Source organism: Borostomias antarcticus (assembly GCF_949987555.1).
Source record: "Borostomias antarcticus genome assembly, chromosome: 4".
NCBI lineage: Eukaryota > Metazoa > Chordata > Actinopteri > Stomiiformes > Stomiidae > Borostomias > Borostomias antarcticus.
Window position 1 is genome coordinate 27,879,190 of NC_140237.1, and position 12,414 is coordinate 27,891,603.

The 12,414-nt window shown below is 48.0% G+C and overlaps 2 protein-coding genes across 2 annotated transcripts in view; both read right to left on the minus strand.

Annotated features, from left to right (window-relative positions):
- Positions 1 to 582: 582 nt before the first annotated feature.
- Positions 583 to 9,160, minus strand: dhdh.2 (dihydrodiol dehydrogenase, tandem duplicate 2). Its single transcript, XM_084437237.1, has 7 exons — positions 9,051 to 9,160; positions 6,387 to 6,498; positions 5,869 to 6,032; positions 4,477 to 4,729; positions 2,668 to 2,792; positions 1,981 to 2,131; positions 583 to 1,434 (listed from the first exon to the last, which is right to left on the minus strand). The coding sequence occupies exons 1-7, from the start codon at positions 9,141 to 9,143 to the stop codon at positions 1,328 to 1,330; spliced, it is 1,005 nt and encodes a 334-aa protein (XP_084293363.1). The 5' UTR covers positions 9,144 to 9,160; the 3' UTR covers positions 583 to 1,327.
- A 1,048-nt stretch (positions 9,161 to 10,208) lies between these two features.
- Positions 10,209 to 12,414, minus strand: part of LOC311308290 (trans-1,2-dihydrobenzene-1,2-diol dehydrogenase-like) — a gene marked incomplete at both ends in the record, with an annotated part of 3,548 nt that continues 1,342 nt past the window's right edge. Inside the window, 5 exons of the mRNA XM_084437238.1 lie at positions 10,209 to 10,318; positions 10,678 to 10,828; positions 11,398 to 11,522; positions 11,814 to 12,066; positions 12,350 to 12,414. The exon at positions 12,350 to 12,414 is cut by the window's right edge and continues 99 nt beyond it. Coding sequence (XP_084293364.1) covers positions 10,209 to 10,318; positions 10,678 to 10,828; positions 11,398 to 11,522; positions 11,814 to 12,066; positions 12,350 to 12,414 — 704 coding nt within the window. The remainder of the gene's footprint in view (positions 10,319 to 10,677; positions 10,829 to 11,397; positions 11,523 to 11,813; positions 12,067 to 12,349) is intronic.

Consider the following 12,414-nt stretch of genomic DNA (forward strand, 5'->3'; position numbering starts at 1 on the left):
CTTTTAATATGAACAAAATCTAGATTTTGATGGTAGTGAGCAAGATAAGTGGAAGTGATTAATACAGATTTTCTGTAGTGGAACTGATTAATACAGATTATCAGCTTGAATAATTATAAGGTGAGCATTTATCAGAGGGGGTCCATGTGTTGAGGACGGACAGGCAGACCTCTCACCCCAGCTGCTGAAACTCGTGTTGACTCAACATATCTGTTTATATCACAACTTCACCCCATCAACAGGTCACGTTCGTGTTGCATCATCTCACTGATACAACGTATATCCCTGTAGGTCCAGTAAAAAGGCCCATGGTGCTAATGTTGACCGTCACAAATGTTTGATGAAAAGGATAGGGCACAGAATCATTTTTAATTGAACCAGTTTAATTAAATGTGGAGATGTTAAGGGGAGAAGGGTTGTAATGAAGATGTTAAGCAGAGCAGGGTTGTGGAGATGTTAAGGTCAGCAGGGTTATAGTGGAGATGTTAAGGTCAGCAGGGTTGTAGTGGAGATGTTAAGCAGAGCAGGGTTGTAGTGGAGATGTTAAGCAGAGCAGGGTTGTAGTGGAGATGTTAAGGGGAGCAGGGTTGTAGTGGAGATGTTAAGCAGAGCAGGGTTGTAGTGGAGATGTTAAGCAGAGCAGGGTTGTGGAGATGTTAAGGTCAGCAGGGTTGTAGTGGAGATGTTAAGGTCAGCAGGGTTGTAGTGGAGATGTTAAGCAGAGCAGGGTTGTAGTGGAGATGTTAAGGTCAGCAGGGTTGTAGTGGAGATGTTAAGGTCAGCAGGGTTGTAGTGGAGATGTTAAGGTCAGCAGGGTTATAGTGGAGATGTTAAGGTCAGCAGGGTTGTAGTGGAGATGTTAAGGTCAGCAGGGTTGTGGTGGAGATGTTAAGGGGAGCAGGGTTGTAGTGGAGATGTTAAGGGGAGCAGGGTTGTAGTGGAGATGTTAAGGGCAGCAGGGTTGGGGTTGTAGTGGAGATGTTAAGGTCAGCAGGGTTGTAGTGGAGATGTTAAGGGGAGCAGGGTTGTAGTGGAGATGTTAAGCGGAGCAGGGTTGTAGTGGAGATGTTAAGGTCAGCAGGGTTGTAGTGGAGATGTTAAGGTCAGCAGGGTTGTAGTGGAGATGTTAAGCAGGGCAAGGTTGTAGTGGAGATGTTAAGGTCAGCAGGGTTATGGTGGAGATGTTAAGCAGAGCAGGGTTGTAGTGGAGATGTTAAGGTCAGCAGGGTTATGGTGGAGATGTTAAGCAGAGCAGGGTTGTAGTGGAGATGTTAAGCGGAGCAGGGTTGTAGTGGAGATGTTAAGCGGAGCAGGGTTGTAGCGTGAGTCACTGGCGGCCCTGGTAGACCACGCCCACCTGCCTGAGCGCCTCGTCCCTCAGCTCAGCCAGCATAAGAGAGTCAGACAAGCTCATCCCTGGGCTCTCCTTCAGCCCTGCAAGGTCAAAACAATCCAGAACAACCCCCCTCAGTAAACATGGTGGAAAGTGCACAGTCACTCTGGGTGTACATGTAGAAAGGCACACTCACCATACAATACATTCTGGCCCTCGTTCCAATTATTTAAAAAATGCAATTTTCCTCCCTCCTTCCCTTCAGAAAATAATGATCTGCTAACAGGATAGGAAGTCGCCGTGTGGAGGAGAACACTAGCTTCCACCTGTCCAGGCAGGTTGGATCAGAGGTTATCTCCAGGAGAGGGAGGAGGAGGAATGTTCGTATTCAACAGGGCCTCTATCTATGTCAATAGGGGAGGAATTCTGTGTAAAACAGTTCCATGTTTGGTTGTTTTAGCCTGTGGAGGATATTTCAAGGTTTTGGCTGCCACAGTTCCACCTGGTGGTGAAAGGATACAGAGCAGAGACACTTTCAAAGAAGCTCTGCACTCGCACAAATTACAAGCTACGTTAACCTGAATGAAAACCTGAAGTGATTTAAATACCCTAGCTTTATGGGGAGGACAAGGTGGCGTCATCGTCACCTTTTAACAGGCACTGTCGAACCTCATCAGCCTCGTAGCGCATGCCGGTGCTGTTGATGAAGTTGAGGGGCAGGTACGGCTCCGGGACTGGGTACTGGGTCTCCTCACCGTTCACCACCAGAGACGTGGGGCACCACATGTGGGCCGGAATCTGGACCAATCAACCCAGACATAGGAAGTATTCTTTAGTTAAATATCTAGATTATATTGTATCATCTAACGTAGGAATAAATGGCCAATTGTAGCTACTACTGTAGCTACACAAAGTACATGAACTTAACTTAAAAAAGCTAAAAAGTCTGACACCTGCTCATATCTAATGACAATATGTCGATTATTTTGTTGCAGACTATAAGATTTTGAAAAGATTGGGATCATGCAGGTTCATTTGCATGAGCCAAGCCTAAAAACATCCAATAATAGTAAACATGTTTGATTTTATCAAAACATCTAGACGAGAAAAAGACTGACACCTTACTCCAAACGATCAAGACGACATGAGCTCGTTGCGACTAGCGAAACTCTCACGATTTTATTCCGACATTGGAAATTTGTCTGCGACAGTGAATTCGGGTGAGAAGTCGTTTGGTGTAAGGCCGGCATTATTTGATAAACAGTACAGTGAAAGGATGCTGTATTTCCAATATATGAGTCTACAGAGGAAATGAGGTCAGGTCCAGGTCATACCCTGATGGTGCCCTTGGTGCCCATTATGACAGCATCGTTGGGCATGTCCACAGCAATAGAGCAGGTGAACACCGCCAGTCTACCTCTGGAGAACTTCAGAGTCACCATCATGGCCTCATCCACTCCTGCTCACACAAACACAACATGGCACCGTGGTAACACCATCCATAATATACATAGATAGACTTTTTATGGCTCCTGAGCCACAGGGCGGCTGTAGCTCAGGAGGTAGAGTGGATCATGATCATAGGGCCGGCGGTTCAAATCTCGATTCCTCCTGTCCACATGTCAAAGTGTCCTTGAGCAAGACACTGAACCCCAAATTGCTCCCAATGAGCAGGCTAGCACCTTGCATGGCAGCTGCCGCCATTGATGTGTGAATGTGTGTGTAAATGGGTGAAGACCATTGTACTGTAAAGTGCTTTGGGTTTGTGCAGTCCATTTACCTCTACTATTTAGCAAAAAAACAAAAAACCCAACACATTATTGTCGAACTACTGTAATATCCCATTAGTTCTTATTTTTAAGTTTATTTCATGACTTTTGACTTCTGGTAGTTAATTGCACTACTTACTGATTACTAATTACTAAAGAAAAACTTTCCTCCACTAGCATTAGTCAAGGAGGTGACAGATTAACTCTTGTCTTGGCATCACTTCCTATACAGCCTTGGTTAAATAATGACAGGGTTTACCATCAGACCATAACTGAAACGTGAGTGGCGAGTTGCACAACCTCGACAAGCTTACAGTAAAGTGAAGTAAACTGTTTTAAGGAGCGGCAGCAGAGAGGAAAATCAATAACCCCCACTGACCCCAAGACTGATAACCAGACTAGAACAGAGAGAAGACGCATCCAGAGACGGTCAGAAGCCTAAAAAGACATCGAATATACAAAGAAAAAGTGTGTGTGTTCTGGACATCTGCAATACAATCACTACAGGACAACACTGACAAGCCCGAAACGTGTTGCACTCTGTTCTTAACATTTTCACAACAACATTCCACAGAAGTAGAGGTGTTTTAATGGATTCTGGGATGCCGTAGACTGCACTAACGTGCTGGGCTGGTCTAACCGAGTTGAATTGATTAAACTCACTCCTCATTATAAATATCACCCACTCACGACATGATCTCATCGCTAGCTTTTCAGTGGCGTAGCTGGCTAAAGCCCTGCTCACGTAAGGCTGTCATGTGCTTTGGCAAGTCAGAGGACCCGAGATTGAACCCAGCGTGGACCAGTGATTGTGGAAGCGATACTGACGAGTGACGCAAGGAAACCAGTGGCACTGGCATCCATCCTTGAATTGCTCCGCCCACCATCATTATTCTCTGCAGACTGAAATTATGACGCGAGCGACGGTTAGGGCCGTGCAATAAAATCGATACAGCAAAATTTTTTGCTGGGATACTGTATGCATTTTCCACGGTACAGTATCGACACAGTAAAAAATAACGTAATAATCATATCATGAGGTTCTTGCCAATAGGCTCTGTGCACCAGCTCCACTACTTCCTGAAAGGAAGTGGGCATCTTTATTTCCTGTCCTATACTATTGGATTAAGTGATTTATCAGGTGTGCGCTGGGTGTGCCGCACACCTGATCAATCACTTAATCCAATAGTATAGGACAGGAAATAAAGATGCCCACTTCCTTTCAGGAAGTAGTGGAGCTGGTGCACAGAGCCTATACCCAGCCCTGCCGATGGTGCAGGTTAATAACATTCAGCATGGGTAGCCGGGCTGCTCCTAGGCCCCCTCACCCCCCCCCCCCCCCTCCACCCTAGACCCACCCCCTCCACCCTCTACCTGTGTTCAGACAGACGCCCGTGGCCTGGATGCTCTCGGGCCTCTCGCCGTCGTAGACCATGCATATGAACTGCAGGCAGTAGATGCCGATGTCCATCAGAGCCCCTCCTCCCAGCTCCCTCTGCGTGGAGCGGGGAACGTGTAGCAGCGACGCCCCGAAATCCGCCCTCACCATCTTCACCTCGCCCAGCGCCCCCTGGGACACCAGACGCTTGATCTCCAGACTGGCGGGGAAGAAACGTGTCCACACGGCCTGAGACGGGGAGGACAGAGACGCCGAGAGCACTTGGGGTTAGACATACATACACACACACACACACACACACACACACATGAAACGATATGTATGCACACTATTGACTCTTAGACTGGCATCTGGTTGGTATCTCTTATTTTTATTGATTGATTTATGTATTGAAATTACGCGTAGAGCTGGTTATTGATTGGCCAACCCTAACACACGCAAACACACACACACACAAACCTTTTGTCTCTGCCTAGAGGGATGTGCGGCCATCACACTAATTTAATCACATCCATAATGATCAGATAAGATCATCAGTGTTGGACATGTCTTTAGTCTCATCACAGGGTAGAATAAGAGGACATAAAGCAACATATTTACTCCCATTCCACAGTATAGTATAAATGAGAAGCACTGTACATACAGCAAACATCTGCAACCTGGCATTACTGAGAAGGCTAATCACACTAGGGACAAAGGGCCTCTTATATTATAATATTACACTTTGTCACAGGCATTCTAAGGTGCTGCCCAGAGGGAAGCATCTCAAACGGTATGTGGAGAGGGTGGCCCTGATCATGGGCCGGTATGTGGAGAGGGTGGCCCTGATCATGGGCCGGTATGTGGAGAGGGTGGCCCTGATCATGGGCCGGTATGTGGAGAGGGTGGCCCTGATCATGGGCCGGTATGTGGAGAGGGTGGCCCTGATCATGGGCCGGTATGTGGAGAGGGTGGCCCTGATCATGGGCCGGTATGTGGAGAGGGTGGCCCTGATCATGGGCCCTATGTGGAGAGGGTGGCCCTGATCATGGGCCGGTATGTGGAGAGGGTGGCCCTGATCATGGGCTTCCTGCGTCCATCTGATTCATATATCAGGCTCCCAGACGCTTCTGCTGTCGTCCTATTACCTCGCCAGCTGCACTGACTCTTCTGGTTAAATGTAGCCGTACTCCTTGCAGTGAGCTGCTACCGTATAAACCCTCTCTAAGATATCCTGGCTAACACCAAGCCCCTTAAGATTCACAATTAAAGTCCAGATGAAAGATTTCACTCAGATTATTCTGGGGATTACAGACTGTAATCGAAAGGGTTAATACTGATCGTTTACTAATCCGTCTCACGCTGAGTTTCCCATGCTCCACCTGTACCTCCATGAGGAAGACGTTGTTGACCCGGGCCGAGGCCACCATCTCCTGCACCTCTCTGGAGCTCATGGCCAGCGGCTTCTCACACAGGACGTTCTTCTTGTTGTTCATGAAGAGGATGCTAACCTCCATGTGGTAGGGGTGAATGACTCCAACATACACCACATCTACACACACACACACACATACACACACACATACACACACACAGACGCAGTGAGGAGGAAGGAGGGATGACAGTGAAAGAGGATAGGAGTAAAGGATTTGTACAAGTAAAGGGGTGACTCAATGATTTGCTTCCCAAATCAGATTCACAGCATCTGTTATTTACGATTCTAAATCGTTTATAGACTTTTAAAGTAACATTGAAGCAGCACAGATCGGGGGAGCAGCTTGGAAGTCAGACGTCCTCGCAAAAAAGTGCAAAACTTTGTTGTTGTTGTTTTTTTTGCGTGTGTGTGTCTGGGGGGGGGGGGGGGGTCTGGCTACGGGGGGTGTGGGTGGGACTACAAGACACTGACCAATGTCTGGGTCTCTGGCCAGCTCCTCATAGCTGCCATAGGCTCTCGGGATGCCGTGCATCTTGGCAAAATCCTTGGCATCCTGCAATCTGCGAGCTGCGACAGCAACGATCTGGAAAACAATCACAGAATTTCACTCATTATACCATTTCACTATACTATATATACACTATACACCTGCTCTTATAAGTACTTTCCTTATTGGCTTAATTATTACAATCTACAAAAAGAATGCAGTTTACGGGGGTAACAAGAGACCTTAAAGTGTGCATACTGTATTCCACACTAGGCTATGTGCGTACAAAATGAAACAGGGGAGTTAAAACTATAGTCAGCCAACGTAATAGCCAGGTTCCAGATAGAGATGGGATTTATGGCTCTTTGAAGGGAGCCGGATCTTGAGGATCCGTTCCTTTCAAAGAGCCGTTCAAAAGACTGGCTCATTTTTATATGTATTTCTTTTTAAGAAGCCAGCCTTGGGGTGATCCATTTTATCTGGGAAATAATCACTGGGAGGAATTATAGGGTCATATTTGGATCAGAATCATTTGAACTTAGACCTCCAATATATATTCTATTGGTGGGATATTCTGAAATAATGATTAGGCTATAATTTCATTTGGTAATGGCTTGTGTGGACATTTGTGGTAAACATTCCACAGGGTGGCGCCACATGCCTCTGCTTTGACAGCAAGATCATTTTTTTGGATTTACCCTTTGTAAAAAATGTGTTTGTGCGTAAATAAACCTGACTTATAACCTGCCCCTGGGTTCTATTTTCCGCAAACACAATGTCTCCTTTCATTACTATGCAGATGATGTCCAAATTTACCTTCCGTTGAACATGGCATGTCAGGATTCCCTCAAGCCTCTGCTAACTTGTTAATGTAAATGATGTTAAGACATGGATGGATGAAAATTTTCTCAATCTTAATGATGTGAAGACAGAGGTTATTGTGTTTGGACACTGTCAAAAGGACTCTGTTGGTGCTCTAGGACCCTTAGCTGCCAAGAATCGCTCTTTTATCAAAAGTCTTGGTGTTACGTTTGATAGTGCTTTTAAATTTGACAAACAAATAGCCTCCATAGTAAAAGGCTCCTTTTTCCAGCTAAGGCTCCTGTCCAAATTAAAGCCCTACCTCTCTCCAAATGACCTGGAGAGGGTTATCCATGCTTTTATTTCATCCAGGTTGGACTATTGCAGTGGTCTGTATGTGGGTCTAGACCAGCTCTCCCTGCGACGCCTGCAGCTAGTGGGTCTAGACCAGCTCTCCCTGCGACGCCTGCAGCTAGTGGGTCTAGACCAGCTCTCCCTGCGACGCCTGCAGCTAGTGGGTCTAGACCAGCTCTCCCTGCGACGCCTGCAGCTAGTGGGTCTAGAGCAGCTCTCCCTGCGACGCCTGCAGCTAGTGCAGAACGCTGCTGCCCGCCTCCTGACTGGTACAAAGAAGAGAGACCACATCACACCGGTGCTGCTTCCCTGCACTGGCTCTCTGTTCACTTCAGGATTGACTTTAAAATATTGCTCCTTGTGTTTAAGGCACTGAATGGCCTGGCCCCTCAGTACCTAGCTGAACTTCTCCATGTTCACACCCCAGCTAGAGCACCGAGGACATCAAATGAGCTCCAACTGGATGTCCCAAGGTCTAGGCTCAGGACTAAAGGCGACCGAGCTTTTGCAGTTGCTGCCCCGAAGCTGTGGAACAGCCTGCCACCACAAATTCAGTCTGCCCAGACCCTAGACATGTTTAAATCACAGCTTAAGACTCACCTGTTTTCACTGGCTTTCTAAGGCTAGTTAAGCCATACATCCCTGGCCCTCGTATGACTGTTGTTTTTAAATGGTGCACTTTTATATTCAGTATTGTTTGTATGTATTGTCTGTTTTTATTTTATTTATACTGTAAAGCACTTTGGTGCAACTTCGGTTGATTTTAAATGTGCTATATAAATAAAGTTGACCTTGACATGACTTATGTTATTCACGCAACACCTGTACTCTGCTATGCTGCTCTCCTCCTGCCTGTTCGCCAGTGAAGTAGTAGGGAGGAGCTTGAGTGAAAAAACAACGGCTCCCACAACTGCGAATCGGTTCTCATCGTTCGTCTTAAAGAGCCGTTCAAAAGAATCGGATCGTTCACGAACGTCACATTCCCATGGTCACATCACTAGTTCCAGACGTTCGAATCCACCCACTAAAAGTTCGCTGATTCTTGAAGTTCCGGAGTGTAACAAGTTGACAGTTCTGTCTGATATCAGGCTAGTATAAAACATATGACAGTCAATCAATGTGTTCAAATTAAATTGATAACAATACTAACAATATGATTAAGTCGTGACGTTTATATTTGTGATATTTGTAAACGTCACGAACGCCGTAAAACAAATGGCGACGAGTAGCCTACAATACAACATTCTCTGAGGAAAATAGTTAGTAATAGTCAATGCAAGTGCGTGATATCACCAATATTGATCTATCAATGATATGAATGAATGAATGAATGATGTAGGCGAGCGTTTGGCTAGCGTTTACTGAAGTGGGCACTGTGCATTAAGTTGAACTAGTAGCGAAATGCCGCCTGTTTATCTTTACGCAACGAATTGTCACGACACACCCAGGCCTAGTGTCTACATGTCACGCTTATATAGTTATAAGTACACTACCTGGTGATCGCCATTAGGGTCGGCTGTTTTCAGCGCCACAGTAAAGTCATGACTGATTTTCCCAGCGCTGCAGATCCCCCACCTGGTTGACATGTTGGTTATGAGACGGGATGATAGTCGGTGGAGTAATAACTCTCTCTGGCCACTAGGTGGAGACAGGCAATCACTTTGTGTTTCTGTTTTTGTGTCTGATTAAAAAAAACAAAAACAGTTTGCGCTGTATTAAGCTCAAATATGGACATTAACGCATCCCTATTTAGCACTCCTCTTGCCCAGTTTATTTTCTGTCTGCTTCACATACTGATGCTCTAACTGGAAAGTGTAGTTGGATGTAGCCCTGCGTGTGTCATCACATTAACAGTTAACTAATACATCTGAGCCAGAGTCACGCTGACTCATCAGACCCTTTCTCTATCCCTAACCTTGGGGAGCAAACAGACAGCACAAAAATAGCATTTTGTGATCCAAATGTGCCATATTTTCAGAGATACCCCCACCTCTCTCCCCCACCGTGGAGGACTTCTGTGTAGTCATGAAATGAGCCTCACTGTGTCACTCAGTGCACTTTATTGAATCCATCAATCAAACAGTGACAGTGGGTAGCCTGCTCTCTCATTCCAGTGTTCCAGTCCTGCCGTATCCTCTCACAGTGCCCGTCAACTCTGGCCCCCCGGCCCCCATCACACGTGGTTGTCTTCATCTCATCAGGTGCATGGAAACAGAGTGTGAGCTTGCAAGATCGGGCTGGTTCACCAGGCCACCTTCTCTGATTGTTCACAGGCACACGGTCACCCAAGAGGACCCACTCTCTGCACAGCTCTGTCCTAGCCCAGCTCTGTCCTAGCCCAGCTCTGTCCTAGCCCAGCCCTGCCCAGCCCAGTTCATCCCAGCCCAACCCCAGCCCAGTTCATCCCAGTCCAACCCAGCCCAACCCAGTCCAGCCCAGCCCAACCCCAGCCCAGTTCATCCCAGCCCAACCCCAGCCCAGTTCATCCCAGTCCAGCCCAGCCCAACCCCAGCCCAGTTCATCCCAGTCCAGCCCAGCCCAACCCCATCACAGTTCATACCAGCCCAGTCTAACCCAGCCCTGCCCAGTCTAACCCAGCCCCAGCTGCCAGATCCAATAGCCATGCTGATGTGAGGACAGGCGCTTGGTGGTTATTGGCTGTCCTGGTTGAAGACCACGCCCACCTGTTTCCTGGCCTCGTCCATGATCTCAGTCAGGAGGGAGGAGTCTGAGTGAGTCATCCGGGGGCTCTCCTTCAACCCTGGGGGGGGGGGTGAGGTCTACAGGTTAGTGTGTGAACATGTTATTGATTAACTGTCATTGTAGGCTGGTTATGAGTGTTTAAACAATCACTTATTTCACAGGAGTTTAAACAGAGAGGTTAGTCATCAAGTTCGTGTGTGGGTCACATATTATGGTTTTTTTTAAGGGTTATTATAGTATCTTAACAGCAGGTTAGTGCACCTGTAACCTGGACAGCCTTATGGTTTCACTGTCAGTTTGCATAAGACAACAGACACCGTTTCAAAGTCTACTGCAACTTAAACAGTTCTACATCTCTTTAAACGGAGGAAAACACTATTTTCCCTTGATGTGACCTTGCGGGCCACCGTAGCGTACCTTTGAGAAGGCACTGCCTGACCTCCTCAGCCTCATAGCGGAGCCCGGTGCTGTTGGTGAAGTTGAGGGGCAGGGAGGGGTCCGGGAGCGGGTACTGGGTCTCCTTCCCGTCCACCACCAGCGTGGTGGGGCAGTGCATGGGGCCGAGTACCTGTGGTAGAACAGGACATACATTATTACTCCGTGTTGTTACTGATCAACAGGATCTGACTGAGACACCTGGGAGCCCCAGCTCTGTGTCTGAGACCGAGGGTGTTCATGTCGTGCTCCCACTGCTGATTTCTTCTGAAATAACTCGGCAAACACTTCTGACTCGGCAAACACTTCTGACTCGGCAAACACTTCTGACTCGGCAAACACTTCTGACTCGGCAAACACTTCTGACTCGGCAAACACTTCTGACTCAGCAAACACTTCTGACTCGGCAAACACTTCTGACTCAGCAAACACTTCTGACTCAGCAAACACTTCTGACTCGGCAAACACAAGGTGTAGGTTGAACAGGTGCCTTTTTCATGGGTAGGAGTGTGTTTTGGGTTGTAGAATTCCACAAAGCTAGGGAATGAGACAGCATAACCCCCCCAAAAAATAGGAACAGCACCACCCAGCCTGCAGCGACAAGGAATTCATTCGTGTTGACTTTGTGCTCTTCTGTAGTGAAAGCTTGGCGTGTTTCGAGGTGTCGTCTGAGTCCGGGTGAACGCGGCGTTTCCACCCTACCTTGATGGTGCCCTTGGTGCCACTGATGGTGGCGTCGTTGGGGAGGGCCACGGCAATGGAGAAGACACAGAAGGCCATCCTGTTTCCGGAGAACTTCAGGACCACCACCATGGACTCGTCCACACCTGGCAAGCGTCGTCAACAGCAGGTCAGTTAGCTTGGTCGATTACAGTTCAGCCAGTGACTCATCACCTGTGGTTAACGATATCGCCACCCGCGCCAATCTTTACGTTTGCGATTCAAACCCGTTCCAATACTCACTGCCCCACCTCTGAGTTCTCCGTCACGTGACCAGTTCTTTGAATCAAATCAAATGTACGCACGCGATGTCACAAAGGGCTTTACGAAACCGATATCAACACCCCAGACCCCACTTCAACCCCGCCCTCAACCCCGCTGGTTCTCAGGCACCGTACCCGAGTCCAGCAGAACGCCGTGGGCGTGGACGGACTCGGGCCGCTCGCCGTCGAACACCATCAGCACGAACTGCAGGCAGTACACCCCGATGTCCAGCAGGGCGCCGCCGCCCAGCTCCTTCTCCACGGAGCGCGGGATGTGCAGCTGCGGCGAGCCGAAGTAGGCCTTCACCAGCCTCACCTCCCCGACCGCCACCTCCGCAAGGAGCCGCCGCACCTCCGCGTGGACGGGGAAGCAGCGAGACCAGATGGCCTGGAGGAGGAGGAGGAGGAGGAGGAGGAGGAGGAGGAGGAGGAGGAGGAGACACAAATCAAGATCACGTTTATACCAGCTCTGGGAGTTGAGGACACACAGTTGGCTACATCTCTGTAGAACACAAGTTTGACGATTGAAATGATGATATAATGCAACAAATCATAGATCGTTTTTATGTCCTCGTGACAAATGCTGTCATGATGTGACAGACGCTCACACGGGATGATTGACAAACACTCGATAAAAGCTATAAATCTGCCGGGGCGGGAGGTAGGCCTACCTCCATCAGAAAGACGTCGCTCTTCTTGGCGGCGGCGATGAGGTCCTGCACCTGTCCGGAGTTCA

Excerpts from the sequence above, each read along its gene's own strand:
- dhdh.2 (XM_084437237.1), bottom strand. The coding sequence starts at position 9,143 with ATGTCAACCAGGTGGGGGATCTGCAGCGCTGGGAAAATCAGTCATGAC. Across the intron at positions 6,499-9,050 it reads ACCCTAATGGCGATCACCAG|ATCGTTGCTGTCGCAGCTCG; the intron begins GTAGTGTACTTA and ends ATTGTTTTCCAG. Across the intron at positions 6,033-6,386 it reads GGCCAGAGACCCAGACATTG|ATGTGGTGTATGTTGGAGTC; the intron begins GTCAGTGTCTTG and ends GTGTGTGTGTAG.